We start from the raw sequence: 26,677 nt of genomic DNA on the forward strand, positions 1-26,677 counted from the left end.
CCCCAAGCTAAGGATTCATTTGACGTTTACAAGTATACTATGTAATTTTTTCTGAGATTCTGGCAATTGGAATGGCAGCTATTACTATTCCTTGATATACTCCAGTGTGTTAGTGAAGTATGTCCTAGTTGTTAAGAAAATCTTAACTCAAGAATATACAGAGGTCGCCAGAGCAGATGGTATAATTGTTAGTGTACCATGAAAAAAATGTTTTAAAATATCATTAATGAATTTTATAAATGAGCAAAACACCACTAATTTTGAAATCAGGAGTCAGGAAAAAAAACAAGAGAAATGTTCAAGTTTTAGTTTTGTGTTGAACTTTTCATATATCCTCCTTAAGTTGTTCAGTTCATTTCCCTCAGAGATTTCTGATATCTTGGAGACAGGCACAGGAGATCATATTTTAACATGTTTTAGGATGCAAAGTTTGGTCACAATTCTAAGGTATCTAAACTTCCATGTATTAAGAATTGAAAACACGTTTAGGGAATTCCCTGGCGGTCCAGTGCTTAGGACTAGGCACTTCCACTTTCATGGCCCATGTTCAGTCCCTGGTCAGGGAACTAAGATCCCGCAAGCCTCAGTGCGGCCAAAAAAAAAAAAGAAAGAAAAAAAAGAAGACTGGAAAACACATTTAGATGACTGCTGATTTTTACAGCTCCATATGGAAGAAGTGCTGTTTGTCTACTGTGCTGAAATGTTGGTGCATTATTTATGATTTTTTTCCTTTTCAAGCTTATAATAGTCCCTTTTGTTTATATTAGATTTTGCTTATTTTTGCCGAAATAAAATTTATTGATGCTTTAAAAATTATAATAGCAATATATAGTTTTGACAGGAGAGTCAGAAAATAGTCCTTTTTGTACACATAAACATATTTTTAAAATTAAAATGAGACCATACTATACATGCTGTTTCTTAACTTTTTTTCACTTAACATATCAACATCTATGTAGGTCAGTAGATTGTTTTCTGTAAGTCATTTTTACTGGCTACAGTATATTGAGCTTGTTTTTAATAAAAAGTATTTAGATATTAACTAATACACCTTTATAGTCTATAGTATTTTATTGAAGAGTTAATATGTCTTTTATCAAAGCAAGGCGGTAGCTTCCTTTTTAAATACATGCATAAGTAATGTTGAACAAATCCATAGATAATTATGTGGAAAGGACAGATAATTGTGTGTCTTTGCAGGCTTACTGCAGTATATTATATCTAAAGCCACGAATGCAGATCATCTTGCGTGGGCAGAAAGTGAAGACACAGCTAGTTTCGAAGAGTCTTGCCTACATTGAACGTGATATTTATCGACCCAAATTTTTAGTATCCTTTATTTTGCTTGTTATGATGCTGTATATAGATACGTATCAGTCAAGTGTACTTCCCTTCCCCCTTTCTCCTTTTATCTTGATAGAGTCAATCCTCCAACTTTTGCCCTTTTTTGCACCTTTGGATTCAATAATGAGGGCTTCCCTGGTGGCGCAGTGGTTGAGAGTCCGCCTGCCGATGCAGGGGACGCGGCTTCGTGCCCCGGTCCGGGAATATCCCACATGCCGCGGAGCGGCTAGGCCCGTGAGCCATGGCTGCTGAGTCTGCGCATCCGGAGCCTGTGCTCCGCAACGGGAGAGGCCGCAACAGTGAGAGGCTCGCGTACTGCAAAAAAAAAAAGAGGAAGGGTGGTTTGAAGGGAATGAGGAGGTGTGTTCAGAATTTTCCTTAACATTTAAGACTAATAAAACTGTGAGAATTACTTTTGGATTCAACTGCAGAAATAAAGATCATTATGGGATAATGATGTATCACAGAAATAGACTCATCAAAGCTTATGAAAAAGTTGGATGTCAGTTAAGGGTAAGTTTATATCTGAAAATGTCTGTATCTTTTATAAAAGTTAGGATAACAGGGCATCCCTGGTGGCGCAGTGGTTGAGAGTCCGCCTGCCGATGCAGGGGACACGAGTTCATGCCCCGGTCCGGGAAGATCCCACATGCTGTGGAGCCGCTGGGCCCGTGAGACATGGCCGCTGAGCCTGCGCGTCCAGAGCCTGTGCTCTGCAACGGGAGAGGCCACAACAGTGAGAGGCCCGCGTACTGCAAAAAAAAAGTTAGGATAACGTTATCGGGTCAAATGTGTAACAATGTACTTTTTGCCTAATGACTTTTAAATGTCAATGTTTTTAATAACTGGTATGGCACTTGACCTTAGAACGCTTTTATATTAATTTGAGGACAGAACATTTTATCTCTTTTACAGATGAGGGAATTGGGGCTAATAAGTAACCCGCCTTAGACCTCAGGCACAGGTGCAGATATTTTCTCTACACTTGGAAAAGGATCCTTGATTTTTTTCATACTAGAATAAAATTGATTGGTTTTAATTAGTTGTTGACTCAATAGCCTAAAAAATAGTATCTAATAGGTGATTTACTTTTCTGGAGTTAGTTCCTGAATATATCAGAGTTTTCCTCCTAAGCCACTTCCATTGTTGTAGAATTCAATTTAGGATGGTGAACATTGCCCACTATGTCGATCTGTTTATCCTTTACCTGTTTTCACAGAAAATTTTTTTGTTGTGTGTGGGTGGGTGTTAAGAATTTGTGATAAATTCTGAAATTCAGCTTTGTTAAGGTTTTAAGTCCAGGCATATTTTGTTTTCCAATTCTATGATGTTCATTTTCTATTCATTTTATTTCATTCTAAATTGTTTGCAACAACATGGATGGACCTGGAGCATAGTATGCTTAATGAAGTATAATATGTCAGGAAAAGACAAGTACTGTATGTTACCGCTTATATGTGGAATCAAAAAAATAAAACAAGTGAGTGAATGTAACAAAACAGAAACAGACTCACAGACACGGAGAACAAACTAGTGGTTTCCAGTGGGGGCAGGGTGGCAGGGGGAGATAGGGGTAGGGGATTAAGAGGTACAAACTACTATGTATAAAATAAATAAGCCACAAGGATATATTGTACAGCACAGGGAATATAGTGAATATCTTATAATTTTAAATGGAGTATATAAAATGTTGAATCACTGTGTCATACACCTGAAACTAATATAGTATTGTAAATCAACTATATTTCAATTTTTGAAAAAGTAAATGAGGGCTTGCTTGGTGGCGCAGTGGTTGAGAGTCCGCCTGCCGATGCAGGGGACACAGGTTCGCGCCCCGGTCCGGGATGGTCCCACATGCCGCAGAGCGGTTGGGCCTGTGAGCCATGGCCGCTGGGCCTGTGCGTCCGGAGCCTGTGCTCCGCAACAGGAGAGGCCGCAGCGGTGAGAGGTCCGCGTACCGCAAAAAAAAAAAAAAAAAAAAAAGTAAATGAACTTTGTTGGGCTCTTCTTTGTAACCACTGATTTCAATTAGAAATATAAATCCAGAAATATGACAACCATGATACAAGGTATCAATAACTTTTATTTAAAATGCTAATTTTTATTTATAATTGGAATAGTAATTTTTTTTTTTTTTTTTTTGCGGTACGCGGGCCTCTCACTGTTGTGGCCTCTCCCGTTGCGGAGCACAAGCTCTGGATGTGCAGGCTCAGCGGCCATGGCTCACGGGCCCAGCTGCTCCGCGGCATGTGGGATCTTCCCGGACCGGGGCACGAACCCGTGTCCCCTGCATCGGCAGGCGGACTCTCAACCACTGCGCCACCAGGGAAGCCGTGGAATAGGAATTTTTGCCAGAAATACTCTATAATTATAAAGTTCTGAATTTCACTGGTAATTGGAAATGTATTTTTGGTAATAGGCCTTATTTCTCAAGTGTTTTGACTTAAGGTACATAATCCATTTTTCCAACCCAGTTAAATTTGCATTATATATAATTTCTGGTTAAGTTTAACCTTGTAAAAAATATGCTTTTACAGCCAACTTTTTTTTTTTTTAAATAAATGTATTTTATTTTTGGTTGCATTGGGTCTTCGTTGATGCGCACGAGCTTCCCATTGTGGTGGCTTCTCTTGTTGCAGAACACGGGCTCTAGGCGCACAGGCTCCGTAGTTGTGGCACACGGGCTTAGTTGCTCCACAGCATGTGGGATCTTCCCAGACCAGGGATCGAACTCATGTCCCCTGCATTGGCAGGTGGATTCCTAACCACTGTGCCACTAGAGAAGCCCTACAGCCAACTTTTAATGTTTTTCTTTACCAGAAGATGGACTGGTCGTAGTATTTGGATTCAGTAAACATTTATTAAATACTTGGTATGATTTTCCACGCTAGATGCTCAGCATAAAAAGATGAAAAGGTACACCACATGCCCCCAGAGCTCTTTCTGATGAGGGGAATGTGGTACATCCTTGGAGCAGCAGAAAGGGCTTCTTGTAGAAAGTGGTGATTGAGATGAGACTGAGTTGATTTACTGTTTGGGGAAGTCTGGCAAGAGCTTTCTAGACAGAGAAAGGAATGTCTGCGAAGGAAAAGAAAGAGGCTTCTGAGAGGATGGCATCATTAGGGGAGTTGTTATGCCTGGACCAGGTGGTAAGTGGGGAATGGGAGAGAGGAAGATGAGGCCAGAAAGGAGGTAAAAAAGAACTAAGATTGAAGGGTTCTGTGGTTTACAAGTTGTATGAAATGAGGAACCACTGATGGTTTTTAGTGAAGTAGCATTATGATTAGGTTTTCATGGTTTTGTCTATAGTTGCATCTATGAAAATTCTCAGAAGTCAGTATTCCACTTTTTCTCTTTATACTTAGACTCAGCTATAGTCGTGAACAAAATACATGTGTTAATCACATGTAGATAATCAGAAAATGACTCAGATACTTTGAGTTCAGTGTTTTAGCTAGCAGGTTTAAAAAATAACCTAGGTCAGTTGAATTGAAGTTTTTACTTCATCACAATAAACAACTGAATGTGTAACTTTGGATAAATGTCTTTAATTTTTATCTAACGAACTTACGGAATATTATGTGCCAAAAAGCCTTTGCTAGGCACTATGGATACTGGAAGGAGTTACTTGTGGTTTTTAGTAGCTAAGAAATGGCATCCCAGTAGAGGGGATCTTTTTTCCCTAGTATAAAATCGGGAATGATAATACTTGTCGACATGAATACTTGCTAACAGTGGAAGTGGTTTTGGAGGAAAGCTGCTGTTACATATTTAGGAGTTAGCTCCCAGAAAGGTAAATTACCTGCCAGACACTGTATTTCAATCTAAATGTCATGAGCATCAGATAAAATATAGGAAAATGTTTCATGCAGATCTTAAATCTTGGTGAAGGGATAATTGTTTGAAGCATCATGTTTCATGTTTAAAATGCCAGTTTTATTTTTCAGGCAAACAACATGGGTGTTGGAGTAGTGGGGATTATAGACTGTTATTTCCTAAAGCCGACTCATAATAAACAAGATTTCGATTATACTAACGAATACAGGTATGTTACCTATTTAAATGACTGACTTCTTACTATTCATTTTGGAAATACTTTCATAACTTTTTCTAAGCTGGATTTCTTTCTGTTTTGTGGGAAGCTTGCATAGAAAACACATGTAATCATTTTCTCATCCCTGGGGATTGTATTCTACTCCGTCACAAATAGAAATATATTCTCCTCTGTCTTTACTGATGAAGAATTTTTGAGATTTGTACTAAATAGAGGAAGTTCCTGCTTTCTTGGTAACATTTTTTTGTGTAATATAAAATCCAGAAACTCTGATCTTGGATGGGAACTTTAAGATAACTTAGTCCTATGTACTTGAGACAGAAGTGCTCGTATCTTTTAAGAGTGATCAGAAGCCATAAAATAAATATGACCATCAATTTTACTTGTAAATTTAGGAAGCACAAACAGTTGTCCTAATGAGCGTATATTATGAAGAAGAATGCAAACTTCATATAAAAACAAAGTGGAAGGAGGGAAATGTTAAAGAGCAAAATCAGCAAATTAGGAAACACACAATAGAGAAAATCAATAAATATTCAGAGTATAGTCCTGAGACAGAAGCTACCCCTGTTATTTGAACAGGGAAAATATAGGGAGTTGTTAACCAGAATAGTAGAAGGTGATCACTCAGAGAGGTGAAAGAGAACAGTAGATGTCCAGAACTAGCTGATACAAAAGAGCAGCAGTTACCTCTAGGTTGAAAAAGAGTAGACAATAAAGGAACTAAGAGAGGATCCTGGGTCCCTGATGTCAGAGATTCAGATCTCTTTGTAGAGGTCATAACAAACACAGCAACAGGCCACCTGCCATGGCAAGAAGCTTGCCAGAAGGCCTGGCCAGTCTGGGTCTGTAGACATGGCCTGCTGTTGCCAGGGGATGTGGTTGGGCTTGGGCTGGAGCTGTTCTGTAGAGGAGACCTGTCTGTGCCCAAGGGTGTGAGTATATGCTGGAACTGGTTCCTGCTGCTGGAGGGAAGAGCGTGGCCTGAAAGCACAGCTGGAGCTCCTTTGGGAGGCCATGGGCTCCAGCCAAATAACAATGAAGCACCAGACCTGAAGGCCATGTGTCTTGCTGCTCTCACCTGGTAGGTTCATTGCCCCGTTAACCCGGTGTAACATTCCTCAGGCTGGCAAAGGATGAATGTTTACAGGATCAAGCTCCATTATCACAAAACTGAACCCAAAAAAACCCTGTTTGGAACGGGAAGACAATAAGTTGATAATTGACACAATCAAAAGCCCAAAGTTTCTTTTTGGTAAGATTAACAAAGTCTATAAGCATCTGGCAAGACTAAGGAAAAAGAGAAAACAATAATCATCAATATCAGAAATGAAAAGGAGGACATTACTACAGATCTACAGACAGAAAAACACAGAGGGGCAGCATGAACAATTTTAGACCATTTTAGATGATATGGACACCTTCCTTTCAAACTGAATCAAATTAAAAATTTCCCACATACTTTCAAACATTTAAGGAAGTGGCGGCGCCAGCTTACACAATCATTAAAGGTTTTAAAAGACCACATAACTAGTAGTGAACTCACGAATGCATTACAAGAAAGGAAATTTATGTCAGTCTCTCGTGATTTAAGATATAAAAATCTTAATTAAACAGCAAATACCATTTAGTAACTTGTAAAAAGAATAATACATTAAAACCAAGTGGATTGTATTCCAAGATGGCATGGGTGATTTTTACTATTCAAAATTCAATGTAATTCATCATGTTAAAGAAAAATCTCATGGTTATTTTCATAGGTACAGAAAAAGCGCTTGAGAAACTACAGTATCAATTTGTGATGTAGGAAAAAAGGGAACTCTTACAAAACCATTAATAGAAAGGGCATATTAGCAATACCGACTATTTAGCAAAAAACAGCAGTTCCTAATGGTGAATTATTGACAGCTTTCCGCTTAAGAGTGGGAGTAAGATAAGGTTATCAGCTATTCACCATTGTTCTTGAGGAAATAACCAGAACAAATAAGGCAAAAAAGAAAGAAGTGAAAGAATAAGCGTTGGAAAGGAATAAATAATTTTCTGTAGGTGACAATATCAAGTATATAGAAAGTCCCAAATAATCTGCAGTGTAATACAGAGTCTAAGGTTGCTCGATAAGAAGTATTCAGAAGTTTGCTTACCAGCCAGAAAAAGAAAACCAGCCATGCGATTCAAAAATTTTTATACATAATAACATCAAAAAAGCAAGTGCTTTGGAGTAAATAAAATATGCAAAGACCTCAACACACTAAAAACTATAAAACATTGTGGAGTGAAATTTCAAATCTGAATAAATAGGTATACCAGGTTCAGGAGTTGGTAGGCTGAATATTATAAAATGTTGTTTTTTTCTCCAAAGTAATTAAATACAATTCCAGGTTAAAAAAAAATCCCAGCAGGTGTGTGTGTATGTTAATAGGCTTAATTTAAACTTTATGTGGAAAGTCAGAAGACCAAAGATAGTTAAGACAAAGAACAACAAATCAAGAGGACTCATACTACTAAATATCAGTACTTAAAAAGCTGTAGTGAAAGTGTGGTATTAATGAAAAAATAGTCTAGTGAAATAGAATAGAGAAGCCAGAAACAAATCCCTGCTTTTTATACATATGGTCAGCTGATTTATGACGAAGGTGTAGTAGGAAAATGATCATCTTTCTAAAAATGATGGTTCAGCATTTTGTATGAACAAAATGAACGTTAACTTCTCACTCTTATATGAAGCAAAAAATCAATTGCAGATGGATTTTAAGCCTAAATGAGAAAGGCAAAAACAAAATGAAAACAAGAATAGTTTCATAACCTGTAATTTAGGTGGTTTTTTTAAAACAAGATGCAAAAGTATTGATACATTAGATCAAAATGGAAAAATTATCTAAAATGAATAAGATATAGCAAATGTTGGTAAGATGTAGGGCAGTTGGAACTCCTGTATGTGCTGTTGGGTGTGAGAATTGTTGATCATTTTTGAAAGTTATTAGACTGTATTGAGTAAAGGTGGACATGAGTGCCCACCCCTGTGACCCCGCAGTTCCACTCCTATAGGTGTATTTTCAACAGAAATGGGTGCAGTCTCATGGATTGAGGAATAGAGGTGATAAGAAAAGGAGATGAGGAAGAACTGAAAAAGTGATATGAAAGGTGAACCATGTTTGGGAGGGGAGATGATACATTCTTATTCGGATGTTTATGTGTTGTTATAGTGGGGCTTCCTGGTGGGGAAAAATAGAGATAATGAATGGATGGATATGTCTGATATTAACCTGTCAGTACAGAATTTCAAATCTTGATTTTTATTTATTTTTTAATTAATTTATTTTTTGGCTGCGTTGGGTCTTTGTTGCTGCGTGTGGGCGTTTTCTAGATGCGGCGAGCGGAGGCTACTCTTCTTTGCGGTGCGCAGGCTTTTCATTGTGGTGGCTTCTCTTGTTGCGGAGCACGGGCTCTAGGCTCGCGGGCTTCAGTAGTTGTGGCGCACGGGCTTAGTTGCTCCGCAGCATGTGAGATCTTCCCTGCCCAGGGCTCGAACCCGTGTTCCCTGCATTGGCAGGCGGATTCTTAACCACTGCGTCACCAGGGAAGCCCGAGTCTTAATTTTTAAAAGCTTTATTTACTCCATTGAAGTATACTTGATTTACAATATTATGTTAGTTTCAAGTGTACAGCAAAGTGATTTGGTTATATGTATATATGTACGTCTATAATTCTTTTTTTATTCTTTTCCATCTTAGTTTATTATAAGATATTGAAATAGTTCCCTGTGCTATACAGTAAATCCTTGTTGTTCATTTTATATATAGTAGTATGCATCTGTTAATCCCGTACTCTCAATTTATGCCTCCCCACCCCCCTTCCCCTCTGGTAACCTTAAGTTTGTTTTCAAAGTCTGAGTCTGTTTCTGTTTTGTAATAAGTTTGTACTATTTTTTAGGTTCCACATATAAGTTGATATATAATATTTGTCTTTGTCTGACTTACTTCACTTAGTATCATAATCTCTAAATCCATCCATGTTGCTGCTGATGGGACTATTTCATTCTTTTATGGCTGAGTAATATTCCATTGTATATATTGATGTATACACCACATCTTCTTTATCCATTACTCTGTCGATGAACATTTAGGTTGCTTCCATGTCTTGGCTGTTGTAAATAGTGCTGCACATGTGGGGTGCATGTGTCGTTTTCCCCCCCTCACCCCCTGCCGTGCCATGTGGCATGTGGGATCTTTGTTCCCTGACCAGGGGTCGAACCCATGCACCCTACATTGGGAACACGGAGTCTTAACCACTGGGCTGCCAGGGAAGCCCCAGGTGCATGTATCTTTTTGTTTTTTAATTTATTTTATTTATTTATCTTTGGCTGCGTTGGGTCTTCGTTGCTGCTGCGCGGGCTTTCCCTAGTTGTGGCGAGCGGAGGCTACTCTTTGCGGTGTGCGGGCTTCTCATTGTGGTGGCTTCTCTTGTTGCCGAGCGTGGGCTCTAGGCGCGCAGGCTTCAATAGTTGTGGCATGTGGGCTCAGTAGTTGTGGTGCACGGGCTTAGTTGCTCCATGGCGTGTGGGATCTTCCCGGACCAGGGCTCAAACCCGTGTCCCCAGCATTGGCAGGTGGATTCTTAACCACTGCGCCACCAGGGAAGCCCTATCTTTATGAATTATAGGTTTCTCCAGATGTATGCCCAGGAGTGGTGTTGCTGGATCATATGGTAACTCTTATTTTTAGTTTTTTAAGGAACCTCCATACTGTTTTTCATGGTGCTTCCACCAATTTACATTCCCAGAAGCAGTGTAGGAGGGTTTGCTCTTCTCCACACCCTCTCCAGCATTTATTATTTGTAGACTTTTTGATGATGGCCATTCTGACCGGCGTGAGGTCATGCCTCATTGTTATTTTGATTTGCATTTCTCTGATAATTAGTGATGATGAGTATCTTTTCATGTACCTGTTGGCCATCTGCATGTCTTCTTTGGGAAAATGTATATTTAGATCTTCTGCCCAAGTTTTGATTGGGTTGTTTTTTTGTTATGGAGTTGTATGAGCTGTTTGTATATTTTGGAAATTAAACCCTTGGCAGTTGTATCCTTTGCAAATATTTTCTCACATTCCATAGGTTGTCTTTTTGTTTTCTTTGCTGTGCAAAAGCTTGTGAGTTTGATTAGATCCCATTTGTTTATTTTTGCTTTTTTTTTTTCCCTTGCCTTGAGAGACTGACCTAAGAAAACATTGCTACGATTTATGTCAGTGTTTTGCTTGTGTTCTCTTCTAGGTGTCTCATGGTGTCATGTCTTATATTTAAGTCTTTAAGCCATTTTGAGTTTATTTTTGTGTGTGGTGTGAGGGAATGTTCTAACTTGATTGATTTACACGCAACTGTCCAGCTTTCCCAACACCACTTGCTGAAGAGACTGTCTTTTCTCCATTGTATATTCTTGCCTCCTTTGTCAAAGATTAATTGACTATAGGTGTGTGAGTTTATTTCTGGGCTTTCTATTCTGTTCCATTGATCTATATGTATGTTTTTGTGCCAGTAGCACACTGTTTTGATTGCTCTAGCCTTGTAGTAGTTTCTGAAGTCCAGAAGGGTTATGCCTCCAGCTTTTTTTTTTTTTTTTCAGGATTGCTTTGGCAATTCTGGGTCTTTTGTGGTTCCATATAAATTTTAGGATTATTTGTTCTAGTTCTGTGAAAAACATCATGGGTAATTTGATAGGGATCACATTGGCTGTTTTAAATTTAAGATGTTACACTGACTGTATCTTGTGTGTGCAGACAGTTCCTGGCACAGTAGGTACTTAACTCCTTAACAAATGATTATTCAGTTGTGACCACAGTCATGTTTATCTCAGTAAGTCCTGTTGATTTGCTTTTTTACTGACACCTTATTGTGGGAAAAGTGAAAGTCTTAATTGTGGGACAGAAGCTATTTTGAATTATACTTGCTGGTAATGGTTGCATACTTTTATAAAGCAAACAGCTGCATTCTGGTTTGCATTGAAGCTTGTAAGTTTGTTGGTTGGGGTGAAGTTCAGAAAGCCTGTGGTTTTCCCAGTAGCTGGTCTGCAACACACTTCCTCAACAGAGGACCTAAAGTGTTAGTATTGTCCATCTTATTCCTAGATGGTCCTGGCTCTGTTCTATGAACTCATCTACATCCTTAGAGAAAATTGCCATTACTTTAAGTTTTCTTAACTGTGCCTTTTGGAGGCCCCTCCCTCCGTGTTCACATGATCAGTACCAGGTTGTTTATTCTTTCTCTGTTTGTCAAAGATTTAATCTTTATCTTTTTTTTCTTGAATTGATTTTATAATTTACTTTTTTTTAAGGCTTACAATAACAGCACTAGGAGATAAGCTCAATGATTACTGGAATGAAATGAAAGTGAAGAAAAATGCAGAATATCCTCTGACTTTGCTGGTTGAAGATATACAGTAAGTACATTTAAAAAATAATAAGTGACTATAATATCAAGATGTGATATTGGAGGGCATGGTGATTCTACAGTGTTCATAAACTTTTTAATCTAATCCATAGTAAGAAATAAATCCCACAACTCGAAAGCCTTTTATAAACTAAAAGAATATATACATTTAAGTTATTCAGAGAGGTGCTATAATAGAGGGTAAAATGTAATACAGTTATAAAAATTGCTTGAATTACAGTAATAGAACTTGCCTATTTTCTGTACTTTGAATGGTTTATTGTGCTAATAAGTATATTAGATTTGACACTGCAGATGCTAACTTAACATAAATTTCAGGGCAAGGCATTTGTAGTATTTTCTAAGTTTTTTAGTTTTTATTATAGAAAAAATGTAATAGTATGCTATTAAACAAGACTAAGTCACTTTGTTTAAATTGGTCTGTCACTTTTAACCTTCAGTGGTAGCCAAAATTGTTGTTTTTAAAATCTTAACTCACTGTCAAACGTTCCGGAATTTTCAGGGACAGAATTAAATAATAGGGGCATTTTGTGGTAGAAATGATGTGGAAAGTCTAGTGAAGTACTTAGATCCATATTTCCATGCTAATATTTAGTTGCTATTTTGTTACAGGAAACGTCCTGATCAGACATGGGTTCAATGTGATTCCTGTCTAAAGTGGCGAAAATTACCAGATGGGATAGATCAACTTCCAGAAAAATGGTATTGCTCCAATAACCCTGACCCACAGTTCAGGTACCATATAGTTGGTAGTAGCCTTTTTGGAAAGGCAGAAAGTACTGTTCAAGGTGTATGAATAGGCGCTGGTGACGTGTTATTCCCATGTGATTTTTCTGACTAGAAATTGTGATGTTCCAGAAGAGCCTGAAGATGAAGATTTGGTGCATCCCACTTATGAAAAAACCTACAAAAAGAAGTGAGTGTTATATTAATGTATGGTGGGAAAATAATACCCAGATCATCAACAGTGGTGTGTCTGTAGCATTAGTTGATATTTCTCCAAGATAAAGCAGTATAGCCAAAAAAGATTATGACTCCAAAAACAAAGATATGATGTGGAGTGCATAACATCAAGTGCTTTTAAAGTTTATACTGTGAGTACCTGCTGTTTATTGCTGTCCTATCTACAGGATACTTTGAATATACAGTATAGTTTTGTTCTTTTGGACTATACACCAGTGAATCAAAAGTGAATACTGCCCTTTATGAGCTCATGGTCTAACGGGGAAAGTGAGATGTGTGTATTATCAATTTGAAGTTGACGACTCCCGTAAAAGGCATGATCCAGTCCTGTGAGGAACCCCATAAGGAGAAATTACTTCTGGCTGGGGATGGGGAAATGTATCAGGAAAATCCATGAAGGACATTTTTGTAATAGGCCTTGAAGGAAAGGTAGGATTTGTTGGGTAGGAAGCAGTGGTTTGTTCAGCTTAACTACAGTAAATATGTGAATGGGGGATAATGGAAAATAGAGGTGGGAGAGAGAAGCTGGGGAACGATAGTGAACCACGGGGAACGTTAGGCTTATGTACTGCACACGGAAGGCTGAGTTGATGAAGATCTTCTGGGTGGTTTTGATTTATAGTACACTGTTCTTAAAGATAAATCCAGTAGCAGGAGTGGAAGACATTAGGGTGTTGCTGAGATAAGAGGTGGAAAGTACTTCCCTGCCTGAGGCCTTACCACTGATTATAACGAAATTGAAGCAAAGTTCAGTGTACCTATCTTATTGACTTAGTAGTAAAATGGCAAGTATGGCATTCGAAAACAGAATTGAAAAATCATAATGAAGTAAATTTAAATACATTTTTCTTTTCTCTCTCCTCTTTTTTTTTTTTTTTAAGAGACAAGGAAAAATTCAGGATCAGACAACCGGAAGCAATCCCTCGGGTAATTAGGCCTTCCATTTTATAGCTGTGTCTTGTATTGTGTTGTGATTAATTTAATACTCAATTTTTTTCTTTTTTCGGTATGCGGGCCTCTCACCACCGCGGCCTCCCCTGCCGCGGAGCACAGGCTCCAGACGCGCAGGCCCAGCGGCCACGGCCCACGGGCCCAGCCGCTCTGCGGCACGCAGGACCCTCCCGGACCAGGGCACGAACCCACACCCCCGGCATCGGCAGGTGGACTCCCAACCACTGCGCCACCAGGGAAGCCCTAATACTCAATTTTAAGCTTAGGAGTTACATAACAAATGGAAGCAGTCTCGTTCATTCAGTTCACATTTCTCTTCTCTTCCTGTACCCCTTCTTACCCTCTTTCCCAATACTGACTTCTAACCCACAGCTTCACTCAAACTTCTCAATTTTATTATACAGTTGGGCATTTTCTGAGGAAAGGCAGATATTCTTTTAAGAATCTCATTGTTGGGCTTTCCTGGTGGCGCAGTGGTTGAGACTCCGCCTGCTGATGCAGGGGACATGGGTTCGTGCCCCGGTCTGGGAGGATCCCACATGCTGCGGAGCAGCTGGGCCCGTGGGCCGTGGCCGCTGAGCCTGCGTGTCTGGAACCTGTGCTCCGCAGCGGAAGAGGCCACAACAGTGAGAGGCCCGCGTACCGCATTAAAAAAAAAAAAAAGAATCTTATTGTTAAGGAAAAGTTCATAGGAAGACCCAGGCAGCCACATGGTAGTACTAACGTGGACCAAAGCTGTAGTGTTGACCCTTCAACCATAGTGTACGGTTGATTTACAATATTATATTAGTTTCAGGTGTACAACATAGTGATTCAGATTCTTACAGATAATACTCCAATAAAAGTTATTACAAAATAATGGCTATAATTTCCTTGCTGTACAATATGGCCTTGTTGCATTTATTTATTTATTTATTTATGCATTTATTTATTTATTTATGGCTGTGTTGGGTTTTCGTTGCTGTGCGCGGGCTTTCTCTAGTTGCAGTGAGCGGGGGCTACTCTTCGTTGTGGTGTGTCGCCTTCTCATTGCAGTGGCTTCTTCTGTTGCGGAGCATGGCCTCTAGGTGCGCGGGCTTCAGTAGTTGCAGCACATGGGCTCAGTAGTTGTGGCTCGAGGGCTATAGCGCTCAGGCTCAGTAGTTGTAGTGCACGGGCTTAGTTGCTCCGCGGCATGTGGGATCTTCCCTGGCCAGGGCTTGAACCGGTGTCCACTGCATTGGCAGGCGGATTCTTAACCACTGCGCCACCAGGGAAGCCCATATCTATTTTATACATAGTAGTTTTTATCTCTTAATCCATACCCCTATCTTTTTTTTAATATATATATTTTATTTTATTTATTTGGTTGGGCCAGGTCTTAGTTGCAGCAGGCGTGCTCCTTAGTTGCGCCTTGCCGGCTCCTTAGTTGTGGCAAAGTCTTAGTTGCAGCATGCATGTGGGATCTGGTTCCCTGAACCCAGGTGCCCTGCATCAGGAGCGTGGAGTCCTAACTACTGAGCCACAGGGAAGTCCTTCCATACCCCCTACATTTTTAATGCTTAATGGTGTTGAGCTTTTTCTGAGTGTATAAATAGGTAGTTGTACTTCTTGTATCAGAAGTTGTGGTCTGTTGCAGTTGTGTATGTGTGCTTATCATTACATTGAATTGTTTTCTTGTGTAAAGGCTGAGGGTTTGAGGGCGAGAACAGAACTGGGAGAAAAAGAATAGTGGGCTTACTTTGGTTTTTAAAGGCAGTGTCTTTGTGAGTTTATCCTCAATTTCTTTCTCTTAGAAAAATAAGTTTTTATTATATGTCTATACGTTCTGTATAGTCCGAGGTCAGCAAATCTTTCAGTAAAAGGCCAGATAGTAAATATTTTAGGCTTTGTGGACCATATACAGTCTCTGTGGCATATTCTTTCTTTGTTTTGTTGTTTTGTTCATGTATTTAAACATGTAAAACCATTCCTAGCTCACTTGCAGGCTGGGTTTGGCTCTTTGGCCTATTGTTGATCACTCTCTGGTCTGGTGTAGCACAAGGAGTTTATGTGGTTAGGATAGTTCTCAGTGCGTCCTGGGATGGCGGAAAGGGGAAAGAATATCTTGTGTTTGGAACATGACACACTTTAAAAATTTCTTTAAGATCAGTTTTTTTTCCTTCAACAGATTCCTGCTGAACTCTTGTTTCCAACAACTCCTGTGTCAAGTCAAAGCTTTCCTCCCGTTAAGGAAAATGTTCCAAGAGCACATCTTTCAGAAGCGGCAAATACTTATGCAACGAGACTTATAAATAATCATCGAGGTTCACCCCAGTCTGAACCTGAGAATAACAGGTCAGTGGCTAAAATGTGTTTTTCCATTTGGGGAATAAATATTAAACAGCTTTACTTGACACTTCAATGCAGTAATACACTTCTAAGAAAGTGTAGTTGACATGCATGTGAAAAGTCTTAAGGACAAGTTACTTTGCTTTCATTGTCTGAACTTACCCCCACTCCATTTACGTTACCTGTTTAAATCAATTAAAAGAACATTAATTGTTTTTATTGTGGAGATTGATCAAATTGTCACCTCTTTGAAATTCTGTATAGTATGAAAATTCCTGCTTTTAAGATTATCAGTATCTGAGTAAAGAAAAACCTGAAGCAATTAACAGTACAACGCTGTAATGTCAAATGTGACCCATACGTTCTTAGCATAGCCCATGACATGCTGTGCACTTCGGATGAGTGGATGGAGAAGGAAGAGGAAGAAAGGTGTGAGTGATACATGAATTGGACAGTCAGCTCTTTTGACTGGAGTGGTCGGGAAGGCTGTATGATGAGCTGGTACTTAGGTTGGTCACTGAAATTCTGAAAGCAGTAAGTGCTCTGCACGGTGGCCCATTCGAAGGGGATAGAATGGACACAGGGGAAAAGGCGTGTGACGCCAGTGAACTAGTACATTAGACTGACTCCATCTGATATTTGTTATCGAAAGAGAAACATTGAAACAAGATTCTCTGAAATAGTGAGGCCAGACGTTCCGAGAGGTTTTGTAGCCTTCATTAAATTCTTAAAAGGATTTTTGAAAATTCAGAAAAGATTAGAAATTGTCTTAATGCATATATACATCAGGGAGGGCATGTTTTGAAATAGTTTGCTGTTTATAGCCTACATTTTGAGGTCTTAGTTTGTGGCTGAATTGCTCCTTAACTGAGAACATGTGTGAATTTTTTTTAACTAGTCTCCATAATATTGGCTTTTCTTCATAAAGATGGTTACAAAGTAAGAAAAAGTAAAATTTGTAATGTTACAGACGTGATAATGGAATTTAATTTCGGATATGACTGCCATCAAAATGGAAGAAGAGAATAGAGTAAAACTTTTCATTAAATTTAAAAAATATATATTTATTTTATTTTTGGCTGTGTCGGGTCTTAGTTGCGGCACATGGACTCTTTGCTGCAGTGCCTGGGCTTCTCTCTAGTTGCGACCTGTGAGTTTTCTCTCTTTGTTGTGGTGTGTGCTCCAGAGCACATGGGCTCTATAGTTTGCAACACGCAGGCTCTCTAGTTGAGGCACGGGGGCTCAGTAGTTTTGGTGTACGGGTTTAGTTGCCCCTCGGCATGTGGTATCTTAGTTCCCTGACCAGGGATCGAACCTGCGTCCCCTGTATTGTAAGGAGGATTCTCTACCACTGGACCACCAGGGAAGTCCCCTTCATTAATTTTTAAAGCCTGTATTTATTCTTAAATTCATAGAGCCAAAGTCTGTGGAAAGGTGTACCTAAACTAAGTCTTGAGAGAGACAAATAGGAATTGGCCTGGTAAGAAAAATAATAGGACAGTTTCCAATTAAATGCTTAACTCCGTTGATCCCTAGACAGTCTCAGAACTTGGAAGCATTGGGAACTTCTGAAGGTGGAAAATAGGGGTGAGAACAGGAAGCTTGTATGAAAGTTTAAGGAAGAGTAGTTCCCTGGACCTCTTCCCAGCCTGCGAAGTCCAACAGTGCTGCTTCTCCTCCTCTGTCAGAAGGCAGGGAGTTTACTTTCTGGAGCAGTTTCTACTGCTGAAGATGTGGGTGAGCCACTGTTTTGGAAGCAGAAGTAAGGGAAAGTTTGAATGCTGAGTGGAAGAAATCCCCCTCCCTTCCTTGCCTCACTGGGCTCCCAAGAGAAAAGCTGTAGAAGATGATGACAGCCTGAGCATCCTTCACTTTCCCAGACCTCACTGCTTCTAGTCTGAAATAGAAATATAGCCAAGGGTCCCCAGATGTACAAAACTGAAACAAAGGGAGTAGAAGAAACCATGTGAAATTTATTGAGAGGTGGGTAGATGTTTAACAGATAAATCTCCTAGAACGAAAAGATAAATGGTTGGAAGGTAGAAAAAAGAAGAGACGACGTACTGGAGGGGCCAACATCTGAGTAAGGACATTTCAGAGTGGGAAATCAGAACAAAGGGAGAGAAATAATATAAGAAAGACTTAATTGCCACTAAATACACAGCATAGTGGCTGGAAAAGGTAAGAAATATCTCAGAGAGGAAAAACACAGACTATATTCAAAAGATCAGGAATCAGAATGGCAGGAACAATGAATGGTAGATAACAATGGATTGATGCTTTTAAAGTTTTGAGAAAGTAATTCCCAACCTGGAAGTCTATATTTTTCAAGCCAGCAGTGAACTTGAGAGGTGAATAAAGATATTTTCACCATGCAAAATTTCACATTTCTTTATGTCATATGTACCCTTTCTCAAGATTTTATTGGAGATTATGTCCTCTCCATATGAGAGAGTAAGCCTAAGAAAGGGGAAAATCCTTCTTGAGAAATGAGGTCTTAACACATAAGGCCCAAATAGCGAATCAGTACAGATATCCCTCTAAGTGGGGCAAAAAGTAATCAATTGGTGATAAATTCACAGAAAACTAAGCAGATGAAGAAAATGAGGCAATTTTTAATGCAGGGGAAATTGTTTTCCATGAAAGGATAGGGCATGCTGGTTTACTTTGTGGTTCACCTTTGATCACTGAACGTTTATAAAAATTCTGATGGGCAAACGGGAATGGCAGTGTCATTCACTGAGCTCTGGAATTCAGAGAGCAGCCCTGGGGTGGGTGGTGGCATTCTGTTTGGACATGTTACATTGAAATGCCAGAAGGCATCAAATGAAGAGATATTTGGCAGTATAAGGATGTGCTACTTTTTTTTTTTTCTTTTGCGGTACGCGGGCCTCTCACTGCTGTGGCCTCTCCCGTTGTGGAGCGCAGGCTCCGGACGCGCAGGCTCAGCGGCCATGGCTCACGGGCCCAGCGGCTCCCCAGCATGTGGGATCTTCCCGGACCGGGGCACAAACCCGTGTCCCCTGCATCGGCAGGCGGACTCTCAACCACTGTGCCACCAGGGAAGCCCAGGATGTGCTACTTTTAAAAAGAGGTCTCAATAGTTGTTTCCTTATCTGTAAAAGGAGAAAATAATCTCTACTTGATTAAATCATTGGGCAGTACTGTGTAATATATCATTTTTTTTTAAATGAACATGGCCATTTCTTAGAATTTCAAGATAGATTACTTCAAGGTCGTCTATTTTTTCCATATCTACATTTTATAATCTTATATTTCATATATGAAATTTTTTCCAGCCTGAAACGGAGACTCTCTACTCGTTCCTCAATTTTGAATGCAAAGAATCGGAGATTGAGTAATCCAGCATTTGAAAATTCTTATAAAGATGATGATGATGATGAAGATGTCATCATTTTAGAAGAAAACAGTACTCCCAAGCCTGCAGTAGACGATGATATTGAAGTGAAATTGCAACAGAGTCACATGGAGCAGAGCGGTGTTCAGGTGGAGCCTGTGGGTGATAATGAACCGTGTGGCCAGACTAGTTCAACAGGCACCTCATCATCCAGGTGCAATCAGGGAACCACTGCAGCCACCCAGACTGAAGTACCAAGTTTAGTCGTTAAAAAGGAAGAAACTATTGAAGATGAGATAGATGTAAGAAATGACACAGCCATACTGCCATCCTGTGTGGAAACTGAAGGAAAGATACGTGAAACCCAGGAAATCTTTGATAAATCTGCTGGTGATGCTGGTTGCCAATTAAATGAACTAAGAAATGAGCTGCTTCTTGTCACCCAAGAAAAAGAAAATTATAAAAGACAGTGCCACGTATTTACTGACCAAATCAAAGTGTTACAGCAGAGGATACTGGAAATGAATGACAAATACGTGAAGAAGGAAACTTGCCATCAGTCTACTGAAACTGATGCTGTATGTTTACTTGAAAGTATTAATGGTAAATCTGAAAGTCCAGACCACATGGTGTCTCAGTATCGGCAAGCTTTGGAAGAAATAGAAAGGCTGAAAAAACAGTGTAGTGCTTTGCAACATGTAAAGGCTGAATGCAGTCAGTGTTCCAACAGCGAGAGTAAAAGTGAAGTGGACGAGATGGTTGTGCAGCTTGACGATGTATTTAGACAGCTGGACAAATGCAGTATCGAGAGGGACCAGTATAAAAGTGAGGTGAGTTGCATCATTCAGCACAGTGAGAGCCGTGGGAGTCCAGGGGCATCTAAAGCTTAACTGCCAGTTGCTAGGTGGGCATAAATCGTTTAATCATATTTCCATTTACCGACGCCACTGGTTCTCAACTGGGAGTGGCCCTTCTGGGGGCATGTGGAAATGTGTAGGGCAGTGTCGGTTCTTCAGTGTCTTGAAGGGATGGGCATTGTTGGAATCGGGTGGGTGGGAACCGGGTCTGGTAAATGTCCTGTAGTGCGCAAGGACACTGCTGTGCAGTGAGGGGTCGTCCTGTTCATTCCCACTGGGACGCTCAGTTACTAACATGCCAGGAGTTCTAGTCCGTTATTAATAAGCCTGCAAATAACCACACAGGGTAGATGACAATACCTTACTTTATAGAGGTACCCTGTATTACTTATGATTAGGTTCCTTTGAAGGTGACATAAAACCCCACATAACAGTAGCAGCTGCACAGTCATCAGAGACACAGGCTCCTTCTACATCGTTGCTTTGCTTCTCAAAGCAAAGCACTCGGACCACTGCGCTTGTGGTCCGAGATGGCTCTTCAGGTCCAGCCAACGTATATCTACATTCCAGGCAACAGGAAAGAGAAGGAGTGCAGTTTCTGAAAGCTGCTTATATGCCATCTGTCAGAACTTAGTCACCTGGCCAGTGGATGCCTTGGAAATGTAGTCTTTATTTGGGGGTTCTTTGACTGAGGAAGGAGGAGCCCCTAGTTCAAATTTGGGTAGCTCCTTTGAAAAATATTTTACGTATTATATTTACATGGTGTTTGAAAGGAGAGTTTCTCTGCTAAAAGGAATTTGGAAACGACAGTATGGTACCGAATTGCCCCTTCTTCTGGAAATACTGCCGACATAAATGCTTATTCAGACATTCCGCTTGATGTGTTGGCTCAGGAGCTAGATGACAAAATACATAAAAAATATAAGCTTTCTGTTTTAATTTACTGCTGGTGAGTGTGCAAGAAGTGAAAGTCACTATGACCTCAACATAATTTGGGCATTTTTATCTTGGTTTTTCAGTTTTTAGGTCTCATTTGTTTTTTTGTTTTTGGGGTTTTTTTTGGTGTTACGCGGGCTTCTCACTGTCGTGGCCTCTCCCGTTGCGGAGCACAGGCTCCGGACGCGCAGGCTCAGCGGCCATGGCTCACGGGCCCAGCCACTCCGCGGCATGTGGGATCTTCCCAGACCGGGGCACGAACCCGCATCCCCTGCATCGGCAGGCGGACTCTCAACCACTGTGCCACCAGGGAAGCCCCCATTTGTTTTTAGTCATGCTTTAATTAACATTTTGTATTCTTCTAATGTAAAAAGATATAGAGCTGAAACTAAGCAAATGAAGCTTTATTTATAGAAAGCTATTGTGTTTTGTGTGTGTTTTTTTGGTTTTCTTTTTGGAGCGGGGAGGTGCCCTAATTTTTTTATGGTAATAATTTTCATCAAGCAGGATTTTGTACATTTCTTAGCTTAAATTTGCACTTTGACATTAGTATTTTTAAATTGTACAGTTATAAAATTAATTAATTTTTTGTCAGGTTGAATTATTGGAAATGGAAAAATCACAAATCCGTTTGCAGTGTGAAGAACTGAAAACTGAAATCGAACAATTAAAATCTACAAGTCGGCAAATTGGAGATGTGTCAACGTCAAGTAACATCGAGGAGTCTGTAAATTATACTGATGGGGAAAGGTAATATGAAATGAGGCATTTGGCTAGGGCTGCAGTTCTGGTTAGCATGATACTTATTTGCTAGTGCACATCAAATATTGTTCTTGCAAAAGAAGTTATTGGCTGCTGTGATCCCAACGTTCTGATGGACAGAGATACAAAAGAAGTACATGTCATCATTCTTCCCTTCAAGGAACTAACAATTTTGTGAACTTAAATGAAATAGGAATTTCAAAGGAATTAAGCTCTGATTGGTCAGAGTGGTTTGGAATGTTTTTTGGGGAAAAGTGAAAATTGAGCCAGATATTGAAGGATGGGCTGAATTAGGCAATGACTAGAAGACAAGGGTCTATTTCATGAAACTTACTTTTTGACCTTGATTTCTTTAATTTCTGTACTTGGCACCATTTCTTTATGGTTTGCTACCTCATTTTACTACATGCCTTCCCCAATTTTAACTTTTAGGAAATCACAAAATTACTAAAAATTGCCATTACAGGTGATTCCTAATTACAGGTGATTAATTAGGAAGAAGTTCTGTGAAAATAAGAAAACAGTAAATGAATGATTACCCTCTCTCAGGAAGATATTAAATGGGCTTGGGGTTCTGACAGTATTGGTGGTCTGTTGATAACCATTCAAGAGAGAAAAAAACCCACAAAAATAGTCATTAAAAATAGTGCAACTCTTCTTGCTAGTATGATAAAACTTGATACCTAAAATGTACTATTGTTGAGAAATAATTTACCATCCTTACTTGACATTAATTATATTATGACTTAATTTTTTAGCTTAAGGTTTTAAAGGATTTCGTTAAATCTATTCATGGAAATAGAATGAATAGATCAGTACATATAAGCATGGGGGGGCAAGGGGTCAGAAAAAAAAACCCCAACTGGTGTTTCTGAAAATGGGAACCACAAGCCTCTGTGGTGCTTGTAAAAATGCAGATCCTTGGAGCACAGTGCAGTTGATTAAATTGGAAACTTTTAAACAATCTCCCAGATGACTCACTTGCACACTAAACTTTGAGTAACTGATGATCTTTTAGACCTGTGCTTTCCAAGACAGTATAGGCACATTTGGCCACTGACACTTGAAATCTAGCTAGTCTGAATTGAGATGTGCTTTAAGTATAAAATACATGCTGGATTTTGATGCCCTGGTATGAAAAAATAAATAAATAAAATGCCTCAATATTTTGGTTATATGATGAAATAATATTTTATATGTAACTAAAATTTATTTCATCTTACTTTTTAATGTGGCTATTTGAATATTTAAAATTGCATATGGAGCTCACAATGTTTCTCTCAGTCCTGTTCTGTGTACTAACATAGGGATTTGTGATGTGTCCTGTAGAGAGGAGGAATTAGCCAGGACAGTCAAAAGACTTTAAAGGATAGGATAGGTCAAAGATGGTTGTAGGGTCATACTGGTCTTTTTCTATTTTTTGTATAGAAATGGGCCTCTGATTGAAGATGAGTGGGAAAGCTTGGACAAAAAACAGCTGGTATGGGCATGATGTAAAATTTTATCAAAGGTCCAATGGAATCTTAACATAAGCTCACAAAAAACATATTTAAAATCACATTTTTATGCGTTGTCAACCCAAGGATGAGCAGCTCGCTCCTTCAGAGATTTCCACCCTAGAAAGATCAGTATCTAAACTAAATGTAGACTTCTTATATTTTGGGAGGGGGCAGAACAAAAACAACTGTAATATTCTCTTGACCTAGGCGTCTCAATCTTTGCCGCAAAGGCTGCTTGCTGTGTAGTTGTAGAAGTTTGAAGTCTAGAATGTGGATATTCAGATAGATACAGTATAGAAAACGGAAGGAATGATAATGATCATTTAATCCAGGGTTTCTCAGTGTTTATAATAAATGCATAGTAAAACGGATAGTTAGTGAACTTTAGCATGTGATAGGTTCAGAGAAATCCTGCATTTTATTTTTTTAAAGGCTTTTTTTTTTTTAATATTTATTTATTTGGTTGCACCGGGTCTTTGTTGCAGCAGGTGGGCTCCTTAGTTGCTGCTGCAGGGCTCCTCAGTTGCAGCTCACCGGCTCCTTAGTAGTGGCATGCGAACTCCCAGTTGTGGCATGCATGTGGGATCTAGTTCCCTGACCAGGGTTTGAACCCAGGTGCCCTGCATTGGGAGTGCAGAGTCCTGTCCACTGCGCCACCAGGGAAGTCCCAGAAATCCTGCATTTTAAAAAGTCTTTTTACCATTATTTAACCCAAAGTTGTATAAGCTTATTTGACCACAGGACCATTTCTTTTTCCTTTTATACTACTATGGATATCTCATAGAACATGTTTTAGGGAACAATTCAATTCACTTTGCTCAAAAGGAAGCTGAACTTCAAAGTGACACATTCTTATTAGTGAGAACCAGTGTTCTCACTAGTGTATCATTATTGTTTTCCAGGTGATAACAAGATTTTCAATTGTAAATAACATCTTGTAATTTATGTATTTTACCAGTTCATCTTTTCTCCAGTCGCGAATTAAAATTGTAATAGTTGGAACCAAACAGAGCTGCTAGTGTTTTGAAATACTCTACATACCAACAGATAAATATTATACTTAGTTATTAAATTATGAATTATTAAGTTAAATGAATTGTTAAATCTAGTTCTCTTGAGGAAGTTTTGCTTTTCATTTAGTTTGTATATCATTCTACAGAGATTCCATTTTAATGTTTCCCTTAAATTATAAGGCCTACCTGAATATTAAACTGTATTGTTATAATATTCGTCTAATAGGTGTAATGTTTGTATTTGCAGCCTCAAACTTCGATCTCTTCGAGTTAACGTAGGACAGCTCCTGGCCATGATTGTACCTGATCTCGATCTTCAGCAAGTGAATTATGATGTCGATGTAGTTGATGAGATCTTAGGACAAGTTGTCGAGCAAATGAGTGAAATCAGTAGTACTTAAAGTGTATTTTATGTGAGATACTAAAAAATATTTGCTCCGTCTTTCTGGTTGTATAGCTTTCAAAATTTAAGCAACTTTGTTATAGATATGATACGTAACAGACTGAAGAACCATAATCTTTTCTGTATTCTATGCATTCAAGTGTGGACACAAATATTGTGGACACACTATCACACCTTTTGAAATGCCTGTGAATCATTGGTATTGAGCAGCTACATAGCTAACTCATGATTCTGCTTTGAAATGTAAATATTTATAATTAAGTCACACATATTTTTTTATTACCCTAGAGGACTCAAGTGTTTTTCACCAAGAGGTTTTCAGGATTCCCCTAACCTTTGTGCAGTCTTTTCTGGTTCCCCAAAGTGTATTTTTCTCTGACTTGAGGGCTGTGCCATAATACAAATGGAAATGTTACCTTTGATTTTCTTACAGAGAAGTTTAAAACAGGGTTTTTAAAAATGGAATAACCCTCCCGATAAGTTGTAAGTAATTGAGCATTAATGTTTCTTTTCTATAAATTCTTATCTCCTGAAATATTTTATTCATGAAAATAAAGTAAGCAGAAACTCCATCCATTTTGCCAGGATTTTTTTGTGTGTGCTGAGATTGCCGATCATGGTTATTAAACACAAAGTGTTTTTACAGAAAAAAATAATGATTTTTAGTATAAAAATATTAAATGCCCCACCACATTTACTTGGAAGCCCATTTTTGGCTGCTTAGTCCGCATGGAGTGGGCACAGTGATTGTTTACTATTTCTTTTTGTGAAATTTCCTGTACAGCCTTTTGTAGGAGTACTACAGGTTAATATGAGTTGAGGAAGACAATCTTTCTCCAACAGTACTGCATACCTTTTATTATATTACAAACCTAAGTGTTTTATATCCTGGAGTTAAGCAACAAACAACCTAGGATTATAGTATTACATGCCATAAAAATTATGCTTTACTGGTCCCGTGTTTTGTGCAATTATAAAGAGATGGCTTTCTATTAAGTATAACTGTATATAATTAAGAATCATATTTTCCACAACTAAAATGTGCATTATTTTTTTCAAAGTTTTATCATTGCTATTTATTTTTACTTTTGTTTCTGAGCATTGAATACATGTTCCTTTTGTATGCTTAATTACATGTTTGTCATGTACAATATTAAATTTTTACTGTACATTAACTTCTAGAAAAAGCAAATAAATTTTTATTTGCTTGATAAAGTAATTGAAAGTGTATTTTTGGTATGAAGCTGGTTTTCTGTCACAGTTGTATCTGCTCAAATTTTAAAATATCTTGTAATAAAATAAAAATATATATGATGGCTCACACTTCAGATACTACTTTTAAGGAGTTCTGTATTCAGGTTATATTTTGAAAAGTAAGATTGTGTCTGTTAAGACCCTCAAGTTGAGCTCATTTTACTGTATTTATTAGAAGTTACATTTAGAAGATATAATTTCTAAAAATTTAGAAGTTATATTTACTTCCATTAAGGCTCTAAGACTGGGCTCACCTTGAGAGTGTGTGCGTGCATTTTCCACTCAAAAAGATACTGTGTAAGTCATCTAAAGAAACCTTGCCTAAATGGTAGCAGCTGTGTATAGCATGTCTAAGTCTGTGAGTATTTATGTAGCACTTATTTCTGGAATTTGCTATTTTTCCCTTCCTTTTGGTCAGCTATATTCTTGCAAAAATACGTATTTTATATGGCTGTTAACTGGCTTAATGGCAAAGTTAATCATAGATTTAGAGAAACTTGCTTGCTAAATCGATTCTTTGGAATTACTTAGCTAA

General features: G+C 38.8%; 1 protein-coding gene across 1 annotated transcript in view; it reads left to right on the forward strand.

The window, feature by feature from the left end:
• MORC3 (MORC family CW-type zinc finger 3) overlaps positions 1 to 26,201 on the forward strand; it is a 41,780-nt gene extending 15,579 nt beyond the window's left edge. Inside the window, exons 7-17 of the mRNA XM_082655138.1 lie at positions 1,201 to 1,329; positions 1,735 to 1,857; positions 5,292 to 5,389; positions 11,721 to 11,825; positions 12,449 to 12,571; positions 12,678 to 12,752; positions 13,681 to 13,726; positions 15,900 to 16,066; positions 19,360 to 20,248; positions 21,807 to 21,961; positions 24,733 to 26,201. Coding sequence (XP_082511264.1) covers positions 1,201 to 1,329; positions 1,735 to 1,857; positions 5,292 to 5,389; positions 11,721 to 11,825; positions 12,449 to 12,571; positions 12,678 to 12,752; positions 13,681 to 13,726; positions 15,900 to 16,066; positions 19,360 to 20,248; positions 21,807 to 21,961; positions 24,733 to 24,886 — 2,064 coding nt within the window. The 3' untranslated portion in view covers positions 24,887 to 26,201. The remainder of the gene's footprint in view (positions 1 to 1,200; positions 1,330 to 1,734; positions 1,858 to 5,291; positions 5,390 to 11,720; positions 11,826 to 12,448; positions 12,572 to 12,677; positions 12,753 to 13,680; positions 13,727 to 15,899; positions 16,067 to 19,359; positions 20,249 to 21,806; positions 21,962 to 24,732) is intronic.
• The last annotated feature ends 476 nt before the right edge of the window (positions 26,202 to 26,677 follow it).

Source organism: Grampus griseus (assembly GCF_964374135.1).
Source record: "Grampus griseus genome assembly, chromosome: 5".
Lineage (NCBI taxonomy): Eukaryota > Metazoa > Chordata > Mammalia > Artiodactyla > Delphinidae > Grampus > Grampus griseus.